Source organism: Saccoglossus kowalevskii, chromosome 3 (genome assembly GCF_978046115.1).
Source record: "Saccoglossus kowalevskii chromosome 3, keSacKowa6.1, whole genome shotgun sequence".
NCBI classification, from domain to species: Eukaryota; Metazoa; Hemichordata; class Enteropneusta; family Harrimaniidae; genus Saccoglossus; species Saccoglossus kowalevskii.
In genome coordinates this window covers 43902450-43927995 of record NC_140643.1, presented here as the reverse complement: position 1 = coordinate 43927995, position 25546 = coordinate 43902450, and the positions used below count along the sequence as shown (strand labels likewise).

Below are 25546 nucleotides of genomic sequence, written 5' to 3'. Positions count from 1 at the left end.
ATGGTAGCTAGATCACATCAAATTAGCGAAGTGAATGGTAGCTCGATGACATCAAACTACCTAAATGAATGGTAGCCAGATCACATCAAACTAGCCAAATGAATGGTAGCTAGATCACATCAAATTAACGAAATGAATGGTAGCTTGATCACATCAAATTAGCGAGATGAATGGTAGCTAGATCACATCAAATTAGCGAAATAAATGGAAGCTAGATCACACAAAACTACCTAAATGAATGGTAGGTAGATGACATCAAATTAGCTAAATGAATGGTAGCTAGATGTCATCGAATTAGCAACATGAATGGTAGCTAGATCGCATCAAATTAGCTAAATGAATGGTAGCTAGATCGCATCAAATTAACTATATGAATGGTAGCTAGATGACATCAAATTAGCTAAATGAATGGTAGCTAGATGATTTAAACTAGCTAAATGAATGGTAGCTAGATCTCACCAAATTAGCTAAATGAATGGTAGCTAGATCGCATCAAATTAGCTAAATGAATGGTAGTTAGATGACATCAAATTACCTAAATGAATGGTAGCTAGATCTCATCAAATTAGCTAAATGAATGGTAGCTAGATGACGTCAAACCACCTAAATGAATGGTAGCTAGATCACATCAAATTAGCTAAATGAATGCTAGCTAGATGACGTCAAACCACCTGAATGAATGGTAGCTAGATCACATCATATTAGCTAAATGAATGGTAGCTAGATCACATCAAACTACCTAAATGAATGGTAGCTAGATCGCATCAAACTAGCGAAATGAATGGTAGCTAGATGACATCAAACTACTTAAATGAATGGTAGCTAGATCACATCAAATTAGCTAAATGAATGGTAGCTAGATCACATAAAACTAGCTAAATGAATGGTAGCTAGATGACATCAAATTAGCTAAATGAATGGTAGCTAGATCTCATCAAATTAGCGAAGTGAATGGTAGCTAGATCACATCAAATTAGCTGTATGAATGGTAGCTAGATCTCATCAAATTAGCTAAATGAATGGTAGCTAGATCGCATCAAACTAGCTAAATGAATGGTAGCTAGATCTCATCAAATTAGCGAAATGAATGGTAGCTAGATCACATCAAACTAGCGAAATGAATGGTAGATAGATCACATCAAACTACCTAAATGAATGGTAGCTAGATTAAATCAAATTACCTAAATGAATGGTAGCTAGATGACATCAAATTAGCTAAATGAATGGTAGCCAGATATCATCGAATTAGCTAAATGACTGGTAGCTAGATCGAATCAAATTAGCTAAATGAATGGTAGCTAGATCGCATCAAATTAGCTATTTGAATGGTAGCTAGATGACATCAAATTAGCTAAATGAATGGTAGCTAGAGGACATCAAATTAGCTAAATGAATGGTAGCTAGATCACATCAAACTACCTAAATGAATGGTAGCTAGATCGCATCAAACTAGCGAAATGAATGGTAGCTAGATGACATCAAACTACCTAAATGAATGGTAGCTAGATCACATCAAATTAGCTAAATGAATGGTAGCTAGATCTCATCAAATTAGCTAAATGAATGGTAGTTAGATGACATCAAACTAGCTAAACGAATGGTAACTAGATCACATTAAAATACCGAAATGAATGGTAGCTAGATCTCATCAAATTAGCTATATGAATGGTAGCTAGATCTCATCAAATTAGCTAAATGAATGGTAGCTAGATCGCATCAAACTAGCTAAATGAATGGTAGCTAGATCTCATCAAATTAGCGAAATGAATGGTAGCTAGATCACATCAAACTAGCGAAATGAATGGTAGACAGATCACATCAAACTACCTAAATGAATGGTAGCTAGATTACATCAAATTACCTAAATGAATGGTAGCTAGATGACATCAAATTAGCTAAATGAATGGTAGCCAGATATCATCGAATTAGCTAAATGACTGGTAGCTAGATCGAATCAAATTACCTAAATGAATGGTAGCTAGATCGCATCAAATTAGCTATTTGAATGGTAGCCAGATGACATCAAACTACGTAAATGAATGGTAGCTAGATCACATCAAACTACCTAAATGAATGGTAGCTAGAGCGCATCAAACTAGCTAAATGAATGGTAGCTAGATAACTTCAAACTACCTAAATGAATGGTAGCTAGATGACATCAAACGTCCTAAATGAATGGTAGCTAGATCTCATCAAATTAGCTAAATGAATGGTAGCTAGATGACATCAAACTACTTAAATGAATGGTAGCTAGATCACATCAAATTAGCTAAATGAATGGTAGCTAGATAACTTCAAACTACCTAAATGAATGGTAGCTAGTTGACATCAAACTTCCTAAATGAATGGTAGCTAGATCTCACCAAATTAGCTAAATGAATGGTAGCTAGATCGCATCAAACTAGCTAAATGAATGGTAGCTAGAGGACATAAAATTAGCTAAATGAATGGTAGCTAGATGACATCAAATTAGCTAAATGAATGGTAGCTAGATCTCATCAAATTGGCTAAATGAATGGTAGCTAGATGACATCAAACTACCTAAATGAATGGTAGCTAGATCACATCAAATTAGCTAAATGAATGGTAGCTAGATCGCATCAAACTAGCTAAATGAATGGTAGCTAGAGGACATCAAATTAGCTAAATGAATGGTAGCTAGATCACATCAAACTACCTAAATGAATGTTAACTAGATCGCATCAAACTACCTAAATGAATGGTAGCTAGATCACATCAAACTAGCGAAATGAATGGTAGCTGGATCTCATCAAACTAGCGAAATGAATGGTAGCTCGATCTCATCAAATTAGCTAAATGAGTGGTAGCTAGATCACATCAAACTAGCGAAATGAATGGTAGCTAGATCTCATCAAATTAGCGAAATGAATGGTGGCTAGATGACATCAAACTAGCGAAATGAATGGTAGCTAGATCTCATCAAACTACCTATATGAATGGTAGCTAGATCTCATCAAACTACCTAAATGAATGGTAGCTAGATCACATCAAACTACCTAAATTAATGGTAGCTAGATCACATCAAATTAGCGAAGTGAATGGTAGCTCGATGACATCAAACTACCTAAATGAATGGTAGCCAGATCACATCAAACTAGCCAAATGAATGGTAGCTAGATCACATCAAACTACCTAAATGAATGGTAGCTAGATCACATCAAATTAGCTAAATGAATGGTAGCTAGATCACATCAAACTACCTAAATGAATGGTAGTTAGATGACGTCAAACTACCTAAATGAATGGTAGGTAGATCTCATCAAATTAGCGAAATGAATGGTAGCTAGATGACGTCAAACCACCTAAATGAATGGTAGCTAGATCACATCAAATTAGCTAAATGAATGGCAGCTAGATCGCATCAAACTAGCGAAAATGAATGGTAGCTAGATGACATCATATTAGCTAAATGAATGGTAGCTAGATCACATCAAACTACCTAAATGAATGGTAGCTAGATCGCATCAAACTAGCGAAATGAATGGTAGCTAGATGACATCAAACTACCTAAATGAATGGTAGCTAGATCACATCAAATTAGCTAAATGAATGGTAGCTAGATCTCATCAAATTAGCTAAATGAATGGTAGCTAGATGACATCAAACTAGCTAAACGAATGGTAGCTAGATCACATCAAATTAGCTAAATGAATGGTAGCTAGATCTCATCAAATTAGCAAATGAATGGTAGCTAGATGACATCAAACTAGCGAAATGAATGGTAGCTAGATCACATCAAAAAACCTAAATGAATGGTAGCTAGATCACATCAAACTAGCTAAATGAATGGTTGCTAGATCTCATCAAACTAGCTAAATGAATGGTAGCTAGATCGCATCAAACTAGCGAAATGAATGGTAGCTAGATCGCATCAAACTAGCGAAATGAATGGTAGCTAGATCACATCAAAATACCTAAATGAATGGTAGCTAGATCACATCAAACTAGCTAAATGAATGGTTGCTAGATCTCATCAAACTAGCTAAATGAATGGTAGCTAGATCTCATCAAATTAGCGAAATGAATGGTAGCTAGATCTCATCAAATTAGCGAAATGAATGGTAGCTAGATCACATCAAACTAGCGAAATGAATGGTAGCTAGATCACATCAAACTACCTAAATGAATGGTAGCTAGATTACATCAAATTAGCAAATGAATGGTAGCTAGATCACATCAAACTACCTAAATGAATGGTAGCTAAATCACATCAAATTAGCTTAATGAATGGTAGATGGATCACATCAAACTAGCTAAATGAATGGTAGCTAGATCTCATCAAACTAGCTAAATGAATGGTAGCTAGATCTCATCAAATTACCGAAATGAATGGTAGCTAGACCCCATCAAATTAGCGAAATGAATGGTAGCTGGATCACATTAAACTACCTAAATGAATGAATGGTAGCTAGATCTCATCAAATTAGCTAAATGAATGGTAGCTAAATCTCATCAAATTAGCTAAATGAATGGTAGCTAGATCACATCAAATTAGCGAAATGAATGGTAGCTAGATCTCATCAAATTAGCGAAATGAATGGTAGCTGGATCACATTAAACTACCTAAATGAATGGTAGCTAGATGACATCAAACTACCTAAATGAATGGTAGCTAGATCACATCAAATTAGCTAAATGAATGGTAGCTAGATGTCATCGAATTAGCTACATGAATGGTAGCTAGATCGCATCAAACTAGCTAAATGAATGGTAGCTAGATGACATCAAATTAGCTAAATGAATGGTAGCTAGATGACATCAAACTAGCTAAATGAATGGTAGCTAGATCGCATCAAATTAACTATATGAATGGTAGCTAGATGACATCAAATTAGCTAAACGAATGGTAGCTAGATGATTTCAACTAGCTAAATGAATGGTAGCTAGATCTCACCAAATTAGCTAAATGAATGGTAGCTAGATCGCATCAAATTAGCTAAATGAATGGTAGCTATAGATGACATCAAACTACCTAAATGAATGGTAGCTAGATCACATCAAATTAGCTAAATGAATGGTAGCTAGATCACATCAAACTACCTAAATGAATGGTAGTCAGATGACATCAAACTACCTAAATGAATGGTAGGTAGATCTCATCAAATTAGCTAAATGAATGGTAGCTAGATGACGTCAAACTACCTAAATGAATGGTAGCTAGATCACATCAAATTAGCTAAATGAATGGCAGCTAGATCGCATCAAACTAGCGAAAATGAATGGTAGCTAGATGACATCATATTAGCTAAATGAATGGTAGCTAGATCACATCAAACTACCTAAATGAATGGTAGCTAGATCGCATCAAACTAGCGAAATGAATGGTAGCTAGATGACATCAAACTACCTAAATGAATGGTAGCTAGATCACATCAAATTAGCTAAATGAATGGTAGCTAGATCTCATCAAATTAGCTAAATGAATGGTAGCTAGATGACATCAAACTAGCTAAACGAATGGTAGCTAGATCACATCAAAATACCGAAATGAATTGTAGCTAGATCTCATCAAATTAGCTATATGAATGGCAGCTAGATCTCATCAAATTAGCGAAATGAATGGTAGCTAGATCGCATCAAACTAGCGAAATGAATGGTAGCTAGATCACATCAAAATACCTAAATGAATGGTAGCTAGATCACATCAAACTAGCTAAATGAATGGTAGCTAGATCTCATCAAACTAGCTAAATGAATGGTAGCTAGATCTCATCAAATTAGCGAAATGAATGGTAGCTAGATCTCATCAAATTAGCGAAATGAATGGTAGCTAGATCACATCAAACTAGCGAAATGAATGGTAGCTAGATCACATCAAACTACCTAAATGAATGGTAGCTAGATTACATCAAATTAGCAAATGAATGGTAGCTAGATCACATCAAACTACCTAAATGAATGGTAGCTAAATCACATCAAATTAGCTTAATGAATGGTAGATGGATCACATCAAACTAGCTAAATGAATGGTAGCTAGATCTCATCAAATTACCGAAATGAATGGTAGCTAGACCTCATCAAAATAGCGAAATGAATGGTAGCTGGATCACATTAAACTACCTAAATGAATGAATGGTAGCTAGATCTCATCAAATTAGCTAAATGAATGGTAGCTAAATCTCATCAAATTAGCTAAATGAATGGTAGCTAGATCACATCAAATTAGCGAAATGAATGGTAGCTAGATCTCATCAAATTAGCGAAATGAATGGTAGCTGGATCACATAAAACTACCTAAATGAATGGTAGCTAGATGACATCAAACTACCTAAATGAATGGTAGCTAGATCACATCAAATTAGCTAAATGAATGGTAGCTAGATGTCATCGAATTAGCTACATGAATGGTAGCTAGATCGCATCAAACTAGCTAAATGAATGGTAGCTAGATGACATCAAATTAGCTAAATGAATGGTAGCTAGATGACATCAAACTAGCTAAATGAATGGTAGCTAGATCGCATCAAATTAACTATATGAATGGTAGCTAGATGACATCAAATTAGCTAAATGAATGGTAGCTAGATGATTTCAACTAGCTAAATGAATGGTAGGTAGATCTCATCAAATTAGCTAAATGAATGGTAGCTAGATGACATCAAACTACCTAAATGAATGGTAGCTAGATCACATCAAATTAGCTAAATGAATGGTAGCTAGATCACATCAAACTACCTAAATGAATGGTAGTTAGATGACATCAAACTACCTAAATGAATGGTAGGTAGATCTCATCAAATTAGCTAAATGAATGGTAGCTAGATCACATCAAACTAGCTAAATGAATGGTAGCTAGATCTCATCAAACTAGCTAAATGAATGGTAGCTAGATCTCATCAAATTAGCGAAATGAATGGTAGCTAGATCTCATCAAATTAGCGAAATGAATGGTAGCTAGATCACATCAAACTAGCGAAATGAATGGTAGCTAGATCACATCAAACTACCTAAATGAATGGTAGCTAGATTACATCAAATTAGCAAATGAATGGTAGCTAGATCACATCAAACTACCTAAATGAATGGTAGCTAAATCACATCAAATTAGCTTAATGAATGGTAGATGGATCACATCAAACTAGCTAAATGAATGGTAGCTAGATCTCATCAAATTACCGAAATGAATGGTAGCTAGACCTCATCAAATTAGCGAAATGAATGGTAGCTGGATCACATTAAACTACCTAAATGAATGAATGGTAGCTAGATCTCATCAAATTAGCTAAATGAATGGTAGCTAAATCTCATCAAATTAGCTAAATGAATGGTAGCTAGATCACATCAAATTAGCGAAATGAATGGTAGCTAGATCTCATCAAATTAGCGAAATGAATGGTAGCTGGATCACATAAAACTACCTAAATGAATGGTAGCTAGATGACATCAAACTACCTAAATGAATGGTAGCTAGATCACATCAAATTAGCTAAATGAATGGTAGCTAGATGTCATCGAATTAGCTACATGAATGGTAGCTAGATCGCATCAAACTAGCTAAATGAATGGTAGCTAGATGACATCAAATTAGCTAAATGAATGGTAGCTAGATGACATCAAACTAGCTAAATGAATGGTAGCTAGATCGCATCAAATTAACTATATGAATGGTAGCTAGATGACATCAAATTAGCTAAATGAATGGTATCTAGATGATTTCAACTAGCTAAATGAATGGTAGGTAGATCTCATCAAATTAGCTAAATGAATGGTAGCTAGATGACATCAAACTACCTAAATGAATGGTAGCTAGATCACATCAAACTACCTAAATGAATGGTAGCTAGATCGCATCAAACTAGCGAAATGAATGGTAGCTAGATCACATCAAACTACCTAAATGAATGGTAGTTAGATGACATCAAACTACCTAAATGAATGGTAGGTAGATCTCATCAAATTAGCTAAATGAATGGTAGCTAGATGACGTCAAACCACCTAAATGAATGGTAGCTAGATCACATCAAATTAGCTAAATGAATGGCAGCTAGATCGCATCAAACTAGCGAAAATGAATGGTAGCTAGATGACATCATATTAGCTAAATGAATGGTAGCTAGATCACATCAAACTACCTAAATGAATGGTAGCTAGATCGCATCAAACTAGCGAAATGAATGGTAGCTAGATGACATCAAACTACCTAAATGAATGGTAGCTAGATCACATCAAATTAGCTAAATGAATGGTAGCTAGATCTCATCAAATTAGCTAAATGAATGGTAGCTAGATGACATCAAACTAGCTAAACGAATGGTAGCTAGATCACATCAAAATACCGAAATGAATTGTAGCTAGATCTCATCAAATTAGCTATATGAATGGCAGCTAGATCTCATCAAATTAGCGAAATGAATGGTAGCTAGATCGCATCAAACTAGCGAAATGAATGGTAGCTAGATCACATCAAAATACCTAAATGAATGGTAGCTAGATCACATCAAACTAGCTAAATGAATGGTAGCTAGATCTCATCAAACTAGCTAAATGAATGGTAGCTAGATCTCATCAAATTAGCGAAATGAATGGTAGCTAGATCTCATCAAATTAGCGAAATGAATGGTAGCTAGATCACATCAAACTAGCGAAATGAATGGTAGCTAGATCACATCAAACTACCTAAATGAATGGTAGCTAGATTACATCAAATTAGCAAATGAATGGTAGCTAGATCACATCAAACTACCTAAATGAATGGTAGCTAAATCACATCAAATTAGCTTAATGAATGGTAGATGGATCACATCAAACTAGCTAAATGAATGGTAGCTAGATCTCATCAAATTACCGAAATGAATGGTAGCTAGACCTCATCAAATTAGCGAAATGAATGGTAGCTGGATCACATTAAACTACCTAAATGAATGAATGGTAGCTAGATCTCATCAAATTAGCTAAATGAATGGTAGCTAAATCTCATCAAATTAGCTAAATGAATGGTAGCTAGATCACATCAAATTAGCGAAATGAATGGTAGCTAGATCTCATCAAATTAGCGAAATGAATGGTAGCTGGATCACATAAAACTACCTAAATGAATGGTAGCTAGATGACATCAAACTACCTAAATGAATGGTAGCTAGATCACATCAAATTAGCTAAATGAATGGTAGCTAGATGTCATCGAATTAGCTACATGAATGGTAGCTAGATCGCATCAAACTAGCTAAATGAATGGTAGCTAGATGACATCAAATTAGCTAAATGAATGGTAGCTAGATGACATCAAACTAGCTAAATGAATGGTAGCTAGATCGCATCAAATTAACTATATGAATGGTAGCTAGATGACATCAAATTAGCTAAATGAATGGTAGCTAGATGATTTCAACTAGCTAAATGAATGGTAGGTAGATCTCATCAAATTAGCTAAATGAATGGTAGCTAGATGACATCAAACTACCTAAATGAATGGTAGCTAGATCACATCAAATTAGCTAAATGAATGGTAGCTAGATCACATCAAACTACCTAAATGAATGGTAGTTAGATGACATCAAACTACCTAAATGAATGGTAGGTAGATCTCATCAAATTAGCTAAATGAATGGTAGCTAGATCACATCAAACTAGCTAAATGAATGGTAGCTAGATCTCATCAAACTAGCTAAATGAATGGTAGCTAGATCTCATCAAATTAGCGAAATGAATGGTAGCTAGATCTCATCAAATTAGCGAAATGAATGGTAGCTAGATCACATCAAACTAGCGAAATGAATGGTAGCTAGATCACATCAAACTACCTAAATGAATGGTAGCTAGATTACATCAAATTAGCAAATGAATGGTAGCTAGATCACATCAAACTACCTAAATGAATGGTAGCTAAATCACATCAAATTAGCTTAATGAATGGTAGATGGATCACATCAAACTAGCTAAATGAATGGTAGCTAGATCTCATCAAATTACCGAAATGAATGGTAGCTAGACCTCATCAAATTAGCGAAATGAATGGTAGCTGGATCACATTAAACTACCTAAATGAATGAATGGTAGCTAGATCTCATCAAATTAGCTAAATGAATGGTAGCTAAATCTCATCAAATTAGCTAAATGAATGGTAGCTAGATCACATCAAATTAGCGAAATGAATGGTAGCTAGATCTCATCAAATTAGCGAAATGAATGGTAGCTGGATCACATAAAACTACCTAAATGAATGGTAGCTAGATGACATCAAACTACCTAAATGAATGGTAGCTAGATCACATCAAATTAGCTAAATGAATGGTAGCTAGATGTCATCGAATTAGCTACATGAATGGTAGCTAGATCGCATCAAACTAGCTAAATGAATGGTAGCTAGATGACATCAAATTAGCTAAATGAATGGTAGCTAGATGACATCAAACTAGCTAAATGAATGGTAGCTAGATCGCATCAAATTAACTATATGAATGGTAGCTAGATGACATCAAATTAGCTAAATGAATGGTATCTAGATGATTTCAACTAGCTAAATGAATGGTAGGTAGATCTCATCAAATTAGCTAAATGAATGGTAGCTAGATGACATCAAACTACCTAAATGAATGGTAGCTAGATCACATCAAATTAGCTAAATGAATGGTAGCTAGATCACATCAAACTACCTAAATGAATGGTAGTTAGATGACATCAAACTACCTAAATGAATGGTAGGTAGATCTCATCAAATTAGCTAAATGAATGGTAGCTAGATGACGTCAAACCACCTAAATGAATGGTAGCTAGATCACATCAAATTAGCTAAATGAATGGCAGCTATATCGCATCAAACTAGCTAAATGAATGGTAGCTAGATGACATCATATTAGCTAAATGAATGGTAGCTAGATCACATCAAACTACCTAAATGAATGTTAGCTAGATCGCATCAAACTAGCGAAATGAATGGTAGCTAGATGACATCAAACTACCTAAATGAATGGTAGCTAGATCACATCAAATTAGCTAAATGAATGGTAGCTAGATCTCATCAAATTAGCTAAATGAATGGTAGCTAGATGACATCAAACTAGCTAAACGAATGGTAGCTAGATCACATCAAAATACCGAAATGAATGGTAGCTAGATCTCATCAAATTAGCGAAATGAATGGTAGCTAGATCTCATCAAATTAGCGAAATGAATGGTAGCTAGATCGCATCAAACTAGCGAAATGAATGGTAGCTAGATCACATCAAAATACCTAAATGAATGGTAGCTAGATCACATCAAACTAGCTAAATGAATGGTAGCTAGATCTCATCAAACTAGCTAAATGAATGGTAGCTAGATCTCATCAAATTAGCGAAATGAATGGTAGCTAGATCTCATCAAATTAGCGAAATGAATGGTAGCTAGATCACATCAAACTAGCGAAATGAATGGTAGCTAGATCACATCAAACTACCTAAATGAATGGTAGCTAGATTACATCAAATTAGCAAATGAATGGTAGCTAGATCACATCAAACTACCTAAATGAATGGTAGCTAAATCACATCAAATTAGCTTAATGAATGGTAGCTAGATCACATCAAACTAGCTAAATGAATGGTAGCTAGATCTCATCAAATTAGCGAAATGAATGGTAGCTAGATCTCATCAAATTAGCGAAATGAATGGTAGCTGGATCACATTAAACTACCTAAATGAATGAATGGTAGCTAGATCTCATCAAATTAGCTAAATGAATGGTAGCTAAATCTCATCAAATTAGCTGAATGAATGGTAGCTAGATCTCATCAAACTAGCTAAATGAATGGTAGCTAGATCTCATCAAATTAGCGAAATGAATGGTAGCTAGATCTCATCAAATTAGCGAAATGAATGGTAGCTGGATCACATTAAACTACCTAAATGAATGAATGGTAGCTAGATCTCATCAAATTTGCTAAATGAATGGTAGCTAAATCTCATCAAATTAGCTAAATGAATGGTAGCTAGATCACATCAAATTAGCTAAATGAATGGTAGGTAGATCACATCAAATTAGCTAAATGAATGGTAGCTAGATCTCATCAAATTAGCTAAATGAATGGTAGCTAAATCTCATCAAATTAGCTAAATGAATGGTAGCTAGATCACATCAAATTAGCTAAATGAATGGTAGCTAGATCTCATCAAATTAGCGAAATGAATGGTAGCTGGATCACATTAAACTACCTAAAGGAATGAATGGTAGCTAGATCTCATCAAACTAGCGAAATGAATGGTAGCTAGATCTCATCAAATTAGCTAAATGAATGGTAGCTAGATGACATCAAACTACCTAAATGAATGGTAGCTAGATCGCATCAAACTAGCGAAATGAATGGTAGCTAGATCACATCAAATTAGCTAAATGAATGGTAGCTAGATGACATCAAACTAGCTAAATGAATGGTAGCTAGATCGCATCAAATTAACTATATGAATGGTAGCTAGATGACATCAAATTAGCTAAATGAATGGTAGCTAGATGATTTCAACTAGCTAAATGAATGGTAGGTAGATCTCATCAAATTAGCTAAATGAATGGTAGCTAGATGACATCAAACTACCTAAATGAATGGTAGCTAGATCACATCAAATTAGCTAAATGAATGGTAGCTAGATCACATCAAACTACCTAAATGAATGGTAGTTAGATGACATCAAACTACCTAAATGAATGGTAGGTAGATCTCATCAAATTAGCTAAATGAATGGTAGCTAGATCACATCAAACTAGCTAAATGAATGGTAGCTAGATCTCATCAAACTAGCTAAATGAATGGTAGCTAGATCTCATCAAATTAGCGAAATGAATGGTAGCTAGATCTCATCAAATTAGCGAAATGAATGGTAGCTAGATCACATCAAACTAGCGAAATGAATGGTAGCTAGATCACATCAAACTACCTAAATGAATGGTAGCTAGATTACATCAAATTAGCAAATGAATGGTAGCTAGATCACATCAAACTACCTAAATGAATGGTAGCTAAATCACATCAAATTAGCTTAATGAATGGTAGATGGATCACATCAAACTAGCTAAATGAATGGTAGCTAGATCTCATCAAATTACCGAAATGAATGGTAGCTAGACCTCATCAAATTAGCGAAATGAATGGTAGCTGGATCACATTAAACTACCTAAATGAATGAATGGTAGCTAGATCTCATCAAATTAGCTAAATGAATGGTAGCTAAATCTCATCAAATTAGCTAAATGAATGGTAGCTAGATCACATCAAATTAGCGAAATGAATGGTAGCTAGATCTCATCAAATTAGCGAAATGAATGGTAGCTGGATCACATAAAACTACCTAAATGAATGGTAGCTAGATGACATCAAACTACCTAAATGAATGGTAGCTAGATCACATCAAATTAGCTAAATGAATGGTAGCTAGATGTCATCGAATTAGCTACATGAATGGTAGCTAGATCGCATCAAACTAGCTAAATGAATGGTAGCTAGATGACATCAAATTAGCTAAATGAATGGTAGCTAGATGACATCAAACTAGCTAAATGAATGGTAGCTAGATCGCATCAAATTAACTATATGAATGGTAGCTAGATGACATCAAATTAGCTAAATGAATGGTATCTAGATGATTTCAACTAGCTAAATGAATGGTAGGTAGATCTCATCAAATTAGCTAAATGAATGGTAGCTAGATGACATCAAACTACCTAAATGAATGGTAGCTAGATCACATCAAATTAGCTAAATGAATGGTAGCTAGATCACATCAAACTACCTAAATGAATGGTAGTTAGATGACATCAAACTACCTAAATGAATGGTAGGTAGATCTCATCAAATTAGCTAAATGAATGGTAGCTAGATGACGTCAAACCACCTAAATGAATGGTAGCTAGATCACATCAAATTAGCTAAATGAATGGCAGCTATATCGCATCAAACTAGCTAAATGAATGGTAGCTAGATGACATCATATTAGCTAAATGAATGGTAGCTAGATCACATCAAACTACCTAAATGAATGTTAGCTAGATCGCATCAAACTAGCGAAATGAATGGTAGCTAGATGACATCAAACTACCTAAATGAATGGTAGCTAGATCACATCAAATTAGCTAAATGAATGGTAGCTAGATCTCATCAAATTAGCTAAATGAATGGTAGCTAGATGACATCAAACTAGCTAAACGAATGGTAGCTAGATCACATCAAAATACCGAAATGAATGGTAGCTAGATCTCATCAAATTAGCGAAATGAATGGTAGCTAGATCTCATCAAATTAGCGAAATGAATGGTAGCTAGATCGCATCAAACTAGCGAAATGAATGGTAGCTAGATCACATCAAAATACCTAAATGAATGGTAGCTAGATCACATCAAACTAGCTAAATGAATGGTAGCTAGATCTCATCAAACTAGCTAAATGAATGGTAGCTAGATCTCATCAAATTAGCGAAATGAATGGTAGCTAGATCTCATCAAATTAGCGAAATGAATGGTAGCTAGATCACATCAAACTAGCGAAATGAATGGTAGCTAGATCACATCAAACTACCTAAATGAATGGTAGCTAGATTACATCAAATTAGCAAATGAATGGTAGCTAGATCACATCAAACTACCTAAATGAATGGTAGCTAAATCACATCAAATTAGCTTAATGAATGGTAGCTAGATCACATCAAACTAGCTAAATGAATGGTAGCTAGATCTCATCAAATTAGCGAAATGAATGGTAGCTAGATCTCATCAAATTAGCGAAATGAATGGTAGCTGGATCACATTAAACTACCTAAATGAATGAATGGTAGCTAGATCTCATCAAATTAGCTAAATGAATGGTAGCTAAATCTCATCAAATTAGCTGAATGAATGGTAGCTAGATCTCATCAAACTAGCTAAATGAATGGTAGCTAGATCTCATCAAATTAGCGAAATGAATGGTAGCTAGATCTCATCAAATTAGCGAAATGAATGGTAGCTGGATCACATTAAACTACCTAAATGAATGAATGGTAGCTAGATCTCATCAAATTTGCTAAATGAATGGTAGCTAAATCTCATCAAATTAGCTAAATGAATGGTAGCTAGATCACATCAAATTAGCTAAATGAATGGTAGGTAGATCACATCAAATTAGCTAAATGAATGGTAGCTAGATCTCATCAAATTAGCTAAATGAATGGTAGCTAAATCTCATCAAATTAGCTAAATGAATGGTAGCTAGATCACATCAAATTAGCTAAATGAATGGTAGCTAGATCTCATCAAATTAGCGAAATGAATGGTAGCTGGATCACATTAAACTACCTAAAGGAATGAATGGTAGCTAGATCTCATCAAACTACCTAAATGAATGGTAGCTAGTTCACATCAAATTAGCTAAATGAATGGTAGCTAGATCACATCAAACTACCGAGATAAATGTGTCATATGACGTAACAGTGAATATACTACGTGGCTCACCTACATTGACAACTTAAATTTAATTATTAATGCATAATAAGTTTACAAATAATACAAATTGCAATGAACGCACCATTTTTTAGGAAATTGACAAGAGCACTATGAGCCGCTATCTGAATATTTAAATCAGCTTGATGCGTTCTGACTGCATCGAATATACATGTTACCACACCATCTTCCACCATTGACTGGATTCGACATTCTAGTGAAAAAGTAATATAAATGAATTGCCTTGCCCGGCTAGGGAATTCCATTTAATTATTTTACTCATATTTAATGCGTTCTCACAAAATACATTATACATAACAAGATTAAAACTAGCACTTATGTAAAGAGTTGTGTTCACTGAATACAATATTCAGCTCTCATTAACCCATGTTCTTAACCTAGGTGCTCAGAGGCATACGGAATTACCTTCTGTCGCCAAATGTGTCAGGACTTCCAATGCGGGGGCGAGTACTTCTGTGCTATGTAAAACATTTGTGAATGGTATTCTAATATGCCTGTTGGGAGAGATTTAAACGGAATGAAAGAACACCAACCACGATGACGATGACACGACAACAAATATATATTGAATAACGGTTATATAAATTAAACACTTTTCTCAATCTCGTTTTTGTGTGTTAACTCAACAATATACGCATAATATGTCCATTAATGGGGAAAAATCTAATATCTTGATAGTAAATAAAAGAATAAATAGACATAAGGAATGGTATATTGGAGATTTAAAAAATAAAGAATCTAATGAATACAAATATTTAGGCTACTGGTTCACCAGAAACCTGTCTGACCATATTCACTGTGTAAAAATAAGTGAAAAATTCAACAAACTATTCCCAGTAATGAAAGCAACCCTTGGAAGTCATGGATAGATTATGGGTTATCACTATGGAATAATCTAATACGCCCTCATTAGAATATGCTGGTGAAATAGTAACGCCTAGTTTATCAAATGTAGAGAGTTTGGAAAAACTGCAAAGAACAGTTGGAAAATTTATAGTGAAAAGTCAGCGAAAGACTGTAAATGAAGCTGTTCTTGGTGATCTTGGGTTGAATACAATGAAAAGTAGATTAGATATAATAAAGTTAAAATATTATAAGAGACGAAATGAAATGAATGAATCCAGGTGGACAAAAGTTTTACCAAATTAAATGAGTTAAACCAAAAAATTGAACAACATAGAAGTTACATATTTTGGAACTGGCTAAAATATACAGATGATATAATATATGCCAAAATAAACACACAAAAAACAGTTTACAAACTTAACTGATAAAAACATTAGTTCTGAAACATGACGAATCCAAGTGGAGAGAAGATATAAAGTTAAAATCAAGCCTTAAATATTATAGAAAATTCAAAACTAGCTTGAAAAGTGAGAAATATCTTCAGTCAATAAATAACTTTAAAGGAGCACAACTAAAATTCAGAGCAAGATCATGTAGTCTTGGGTTAGCATATGAAAAAAGAAAATGGGAAAATAATAGTGAAGATGACATAATTTGAAAACAATGAAGAAACCTGTCGAACATTTATTTTGCAATGTCCAAGTTTTAAAATAAAAAGGGTCAACTTAATGTGTGAAATAAAAGAAATGTTATTGAAGATGAAAGAAACAAATTTATCTGATAACTTCCAGCAACTGAATAACGAAGAGTTAGTATGCTTTCTTCTGGGAGATATCACTCAAGGTTATAACAAAGAAATATGTTACACCATAGACAAACTTATGAAAGAATTTTTAGTTGATGCCATGGACTTTAGAACAACATTTTCACACTAATAAGTAGATTGTAATGTTATTTTTATTGTACTAATATTAATTTTGTTATATGTTATTTTTCTTGATCTATAACAGTATTTCTTGTACTTATTTTAAGAAATGTATCTTTAATTTTGCAGCTCCTGTAAAAGTGAGCCCATGCTTTGAAAGGGTAGCAACAAATAACTAAATAACTAAATAACTAACTAAATAACTAACTAACTAAATAAATAAATAAATAAATAGACAGACAGACAGACAGACAGACAGACAGACAGACAGACAGACAGACAGACAGACAGACAGACAAACAAGTAAATAAATAAATAAATAAATAAATAAAACATGTAATTATGACTACAAACCTGTACAAATCACACTGAATAATGCGAGCCCTTAGTCTATCGCTTTTCTTGATTAGTTTTGCCAAACAGTCGTATCCTACCTGCAAAATAAAGCTAGCTTAATAGTTATTGTGGAAACAACTTTAAAATATTCAAGTAGAAATTCAATCATTTTGTAAAAAAAAAAACAGTTAACTGAGTGTGATAGTAATGTGTAATAATACATGGCAGATGTCAAATAGAAAGCAAGTTGTTTCCTTGAGATATATATTGACGTTCCCTACATTACTTACTTTCTGTGCGCCCTCATCAGTCGGGAATGTTTCAATCATGTTGATGATATAATTGTGTAATTCATATCCTTCTATTAATCGTATACATTTATCTAATATTTGAAATATTTGTAATTATGTAATTAAACATGATTATTATAAATCAAAACAACGGAAATGCAGAATATACACACATACAGTATAACTCATAACGCCACAATCTCGTTATGTATTGCTGGGTTTCACTTCAATGTGCATTTTGAAAACATTCAATGGTAGGCCTACTTTACCGTTATTAAGTAGTTTTACCAACTCGGTTGTCTTTTCGACGAGACAGTTTGGCCGCGTGTCGGTTTTAAACTCTACTACTAATTCTAGCGTTCTCAGTTCTTCTTTAAATACCGTTTTTCTGCCCATACGTGGAAGTAATGTGCTCGTCAGCTTTTTTACCATTGCTGCTAAATATAAAGGTGATACAAAGTCCTTAAAACGTTGCGTAATTAATATTCTAATGATACATAGTCCGTAAAACACTGCGTAATTAATATTCTAATGTTACATAGTTCGTAAAACACTGCGTAATTAATATTCTAATGTTACATAGTCCGTAAAACACTGTGTAATTAATATTCTAATGATACATAGTTCGTAAAACACTACGTAATTAATATTCTAATGATACATAGTCTGTAAAACACTAAGTAATTAATATTCTAATGATACATAGTCTTTAAAACACTGCGTAATTAATATTCTAATGATACATAGTCCGTAAAACACTGTGTAATTAATATTCTAATGATACATAGTCCGTAAAACACTGCGCAATTAATATTCTAATGATACATAGTCCGTAAAAAACTGCGTAATTAATATTCTAATGATACATAGTCCTAAAACACTGCGTAATTACTATTCTAATGTTACATAGTCCATACAACACTGCGCAATTAATATTCTAATGATAGATAGTCCGTAAAACACTGCGAAATTAATATTCTTATGATACATAGTCCGTAAAACACTGTGTAATTAATATTCTAATGATAGATAGTCCGTAAAACACTGCGTAATTAATATTCTAATGATACAGAGTCCTAAAACACTGCGTAATTAATATTCTAATGATGCATAGTTCTAAAACACGGCGTAATTAATATTCTAATGATACATAGTCCGTAAAACACTGCGTAATTAATATTCTAATGATACATAGTCCATAAAACACTGCGTAATTAATATTCTAATGATACATAGTCCGTAAAACACTACGTTATTAATATTCTAATATGACACATAGTCCGTAAAACACTGCGTAATTAATAATCTAATGTTACACAGTTCGTAAAACACTGCGTAATTAATATTCTAATGTTACATAGCTGGTAAAACACTGCGTAATTAATATTCTAATGATACATAGTCCGCAAAACATAGCGTAATTAATATTCTAATATGATACATAGTCAGTAAAACACTGCGTAATTAATATTCTAATGATACATAGTCCGTAAAACACTGCGTAATTAATATTCTGATGATACATAGTTCGTAAAACACTGCGTAATTAATATTCTAATGTTACATAGCTGGTAAAACACTTCGTAATTAATATTCTATTGATACATAGTCCGCAAAACATAGCGTAATTAATATTCTAATATGATACATAGTCAGTAAAACACTGCGTAATTACTATTCTAATGATACATAGTCCGTAAAACACTGCGTAATTAATATAAAGATGTTACATTGTTTGTAACACACTGCATAATTAATATTCTAATGATACATAGTCCGTAAAACACTACGTTATTAACATTCTAATATGACACATAGTCCGTAAAACACTGCGTAATTACTATTCTAATGATACATAGTCCGTAAAACACTGCGTAATTAATATTCTAATGATACATAATCCGTAAAACACTGCGTAATTAATAATATAATGTTACACAGTTCGTAAAACACTGCGTAATTAATATTCTAATGTTACATAGCTGGTAAAACACTGCGTAATTAATATTCTAATGATACATAGTCCGCAAAACATAGCGTGATTATTATTCTAATATGATACATAGTCAGGAAAACACTGCGTAATTAATATTCTAAAGATATATAGTTCGTAAAACATTGCGTAATTAATATTCTAATGTTACACAGTTCGTAAAACACTGCGTAATTAATATTCTAATGTTACATAGCTGGTAAAACACTGCGTAATTAATATTCTAATGATACATAGTCCGTAAAACACTGCGTAATTAATATTCTAATGATACATAGTCCATAAAACACTGCGTAATTAATATTCTAATGATACATAGTCCGTAAAACACTACGTTATTAATATTCTAATATGACACATAGTCCGTAAAACACTGCGTAATTAATAATCTAATGTTACACAGTTCGTAAAACACTGCGTAATTAATATTCTAATGTTACATAGCTGGTAAAACACTGCGTAATTAATATTCTAATGATACATAGTCCGCAAAACATAGCGTAATTAATATTCTAATATGATACATAGTCAGTAAAACACTGCGTAATTAATATTCTAATGATACATAGTCCGTAAAACACTGCGTAATTAATATTCTGATGATACATAGTTCGTAAAACACTGCGTAATTAATATTCTAATGTTACATAGCTGGTAAAACACTTCGTAATTAATATTCTATTGATACATAGTCCGCAAAACATAGCGTAATTAATATTCTAATATGATACATAGTCAGTAAAACACTGCGTAATTACTATTCTAATGATACATAGTCCGTAAAACACTGCGTAATTAATATAAAGATGTTACATTGTTTGTAACACACTGCATAATTAATATTCTAATGATACATAGTCCGTAAAACACTACGTTATTAACATTCTAATATGACACATAGTCCGTAAAACACTGCGTAATTACTATTCTAATGATACATAGTCCGTAAAACACTGCGTAATTAATATTCTAATGATACATAATCCGTAAAACACTGCGTAATTAATAATATAATGTTACACAGTTCGTAAAACACTGCGTAATTAATATTCTAATGTTACATAGCTGGTAAAACACTGCGTAATTAATATTCTAATGATACATAGTCCGCAAAACATAGCGTGATTAATATTCTAATATGATACATAGTCAGTAAAACACTGCGTAATTAATATTCTAATGATACATAGTCCGTAAAACACTGCGTAATTAATATTATAATGTTACATAGTTCGTAAAACATTGCGTAATTAATATAAAAATGTTACATTGTATGTAAAACACTGCGTAATTAATATTCTAATGTTACATAGTCCGTAAAACACTGCGTAATTACTATTCTAATGACACGTAGTCCGTAAAACACTGTGTAATAAATATTCTAATGATACATAGTTCGTAAAACATTGCGTAATTAATATAAAAATGTTACATTGTTTGTAACACACTGCGTAATTAATATTCTAATGATACATAGTCCGTAAAACACTACGTTATTAATATTCTAATATGACACATAGTCCGTAAAACACTGCGTAATTAATATTCTAATGATACATAGTCCTAAAACACTGCGTAATTAATATTCTAATAATATATAGTCCGAAAAACACTGCGGAATTAATAATCTAATAATATATAGTCCGTAAAACATTGCGTAATTAATAATCTAATGATATATAGTCCATAAAACACTGCGTAATTAATATTCTAATGATACATAGTCCGTAAAACACTGCGTAATTACTATTCTAATGACACGTAGTCCGTAAAACACTGTGTAATAAATATTCTAATGATACATAGTTCGTAAAACATTGCGTAATTAATATAAAAATGTTACATTGTTTGTAACACACTGCGTAATTAATATTCTAATGATACATAGTCCGTAAAACACTACGTTATTAATACTCTAATATGACACATAGTCCGTAAAACACTGCGTAATTAATATTCTAATGATACATAGTCCTAAAACACTGCGTAATTAATATTCTAATAATATATAGTCCGAAAAACACTGCGTAATTAATAATCTAATAATATATAGTCCGTAAAACACTGCGTAATTAATAATCTAATGATATATAGTCCATAAAACACTGCGTAATTAATATTCTAATGATACATAGTCCGTAAAACACTGCGTAATTAATTTTCCAATGATACATAGTTCATAAAACACTGCCTAATTAATAATCTAATGATACATAGTTCGTAAAACATTGCGTAATTAATATAAAAATGTTACATTGTCTGTAAAACACTGCGTAATTAATATTCTAATGTTACATAGTCCGTAAAACACTGCGTAATTACTATTCTAATGATACATAGTCCGAAAAACAATGCGTAATTACTATTCTAATGATATATAGTTCGTAAAACACTGCGTAATTAATATTCTAATGTTACACAGTTCGTAAAACACTGCGTAATTAATATTCTAATGTTACATAGCTGGTAAAACACTGCGTAATTAATATTCTAATGATACATAGTCCGCAAAACATAGCGTAATTAATATTCTAATATGATACATAGTCAGGAAAACACTGCGTAATTAATATTCTAAAGATATATAGTTCGTAAAACATTGCGTAATTAATATTCTAATGTTACACAGTTCGTAAAACACTGCGTAATTAATATTCTAATGTTACATAGCTGGTAAAACACTGCGTAATTAATATTCTAATGATACATAGTCCGCAAAACATAGCGTAATTAATATTCTAATATGATACATAGTCAGTAAAACACTGCGTAATTAATATTCTAATGATACATAGTCCGTAAAACACTGCGTAATTAATATTCTAATGTTACATAGTTCGTAAAACATTGCGTAATTAATATAAAAATGTTATATTGTTTGTAACACACTGCGTAATTAATATTCTAGTGATACATAGTCCGTAAAACACTACGTTATTAATATTCTAATATGACACATAGTCCGTAAAACACTGCGTAATTAATAATCTAATGTTACACAGTTCGTAAAACACTGCGTAATTAATATTCTAATGTTACATAGCTGGTAAAACACTGCGTAATTAATATTCTAATAATACATAGTCCGCAAAACATAGCGTAATTAATATTCTAATATGATACATAGTCAGTAAAACACTGCGTAATTACTATTCTAATGATACATAGTCCGTAAAACACTGCGTAATTAATATTCTGATGTTACATAGTTCGTAAAACATTGCGTAATTAATATAAAAATGTTACATTGTTTGTAACACACTGCGTAATTAATATTCTAGTGATACATAGTCCGTAAAACACTACGTTATTAATATTCTAATATGACACATAGTCCGTAAAACACTGCGTAATTACTATTCTAATGATACATAGTCCGTAAAACACTGCGTAATTAATATTCTAATGATACATAGTCCGTGAAACACTGCGTAATTAATAATCTAATGTTACACAGTTCGTAAAACACTGCGTAATTAATATTCTAATGTTACATAGCTGGTAAAACACTGCGTAATTAATACTCTAATGATACATAGTCCGCAAAACATAGCGTGATTAATATTCTAATATGATACATAGTCAGTAAAACACTGCGTAATTAATATTCTAATGATACATAGTCCGTAAAACACTGCGTAATTAATATTATAATGTTACATAGTTCGTAAAACATTGCGTAATTAATATAAAAATGTTACATTGTATGTAAAACACTGCGTAATTAATAGTCTAATGTTACATAGTCCGTAAAACACCGCGTAATTAATATTCTAATGACACGTAGTCCGTAAAACACTGTGTAATAAATATTCTAATGATAGATAGTCCGTAAAACACTGCGTAATTAATATTCTAATGATACATTGTCCTAAAACACTGCGTAATTAATATTCTAATAATATATAGTCCGAAAAACACTGCGTAATTAATAATCTAATAATATATAGTCCGTAAAACACTGCGTAATTAATAATCGAATGATACATAGTCCGTAAAACAGGGCGCAATTAATATCCAATGATACATAGTCCGTAAAACACTGCGTAATTAATAATCTAATGATATATATTTCGTAAAACACTGCGTAATTAACAATCTAATGATATATAGTTCGTAAAACACTGCGTAATTAATATTCTAATGATATATAGTTCGTAAAACACTGCGTAATTAATAATCTAATGATATATAGTTCGTAAAACACTGCGTAATGAACAATCTAATGATATATAGTTCGTAAAACATTGCGTAATTAATATTCTAATGATATATAGTTCGTAAAACACTGCGTAATTAGTAATCTAATGATATATAGTTCGTAAAACACTGCGTAATTAATATTCTAATGTTACATAGCTGGTAAAACACTGCGTAATTAATATTCTAATGATACATAGTCCGCAAAACATAGCGTAATTAATATTCTAATATGATACATAGTCAGTAAAACACTGCGTAATTAATATTCTAATGATACATAGTCCGTAAAACACTGCGTAATTAATATTCTGATGGTACATAGTTCGTAAAACACTGCGTAATTAATATTCTAATGTTACATAACTGGTAAAACACTGCGTAATTAATATTCTAATGATACATAGTCCGCAAAACATAGCGTAATTAATATTCTAATATGATACATAGTCAGTAAAACACTGCGTAATTACTATTCTAATGATACATAGTCCGTAAAACACTGCGTAATTAATATAAAGATGTTACATTGTTTGTAACACACTGCATAATTAATATTCTAATGATACATAGTCCGTAAAACACTACGTTATTAACATTCTAATATGACACATAGTCCGTAAAACACTGCGTAATTACTATTCTAATGATACATAGTCCGTAAAACACTGCGTAATTAATATTCTAATGATACATAATCCGTAAAACACTGCGTAATTAATAATATAATGTTACACAGTTCGTAAAACACTGCGTAATTAATATTCTAATGTTACATAGCTGGTAAAACACTGCGTAATTAATATTCTAATGATACATAGTCCGCAAAACATAGCGTGATTAATATTCTAATATGATACATAGTCAGTAAAACACTGCGTAATTAATATTCTAATGATACATAGTCCGTAAAACACTGCGTAATTAATATTATAATGTTACATAGTTCGTAAAACATTGCGTAATTAATATAAAAATGTAACATTGTATGTAAAACACTGCGTAATTAATATTCTAATGTTACATAGTCCGTAAAACACTGCGTAATTACTATTCTAATGACACGTAGTCCGTAAAACACTGTGTAATAAATATTCTAATGATACATAGTTCGTAAAACATTGCGTAATTAATATAAAAATGTTACATTGTTTGTAACACACTGCGTAATTAATATTCTAATGATACATAGTCCGTAAAACACCACGTTATTAATATTCTAATATGACACATAGTCCGTAAAACACTGCGTAATTAATATTCTAATGATACATAGTCCTAAAACACTGCGTAATTAATATTCTAATAATATATAGTCCGAAAAACACTGCGTAATTAATAATCTAATAATATATAGTCCGTAAAACACTGCGTAATTAATAATCTAATGATATATAGTCCATAAAACACTGCGTAATTAATATTCTAATGATACATAGTCCGTAAAACACTGCGTAATTACTATTCTAATGACACGTAGTCCGTAAAACACTGTGTAATAAATATTCTAATGATACATAGTTCGTAAAACATTG

At 32.4% G+C, this 25546-nt stretch overlaps 1 protein-coding gene across 1 annotated transcript in view; it reads right to left on the bottom strand.

The window, feature by feature from the left end:
* The window catches only part of LOC146748007 (leucine-rich repeat serine/threonine-protein kinase 2-like), a 95539-nt gene extending 77289 nt beyond the window's left edge, over positions 1-18250 (bottom strand). Inside the window, exons 1-5 of the mRNA XM_085497523.1 lie at positions 18088-18250; positions 17819-17910; positions 17547-17626; positions 15827-15915; positions 15486-15614 (exon numbers count right to left, since the gene is read on the bottom strand). Of these exons, the coding sequence (XP_085353649.1) occupies positions 15486-15614; positions 15827-15915; positions 17547-17626; positions 17819-17910; positions 18088-18250 (553 nt within the window). The remainder of the gene's footprint in view (positions 1-15485; positions 15615-15826; positions 15916-17546; positions 17627-17818; positions 17911-18087) is intronic.
* Between the last annotated feature and the right edge of the window lie 7296 nt (positions 18251-25546).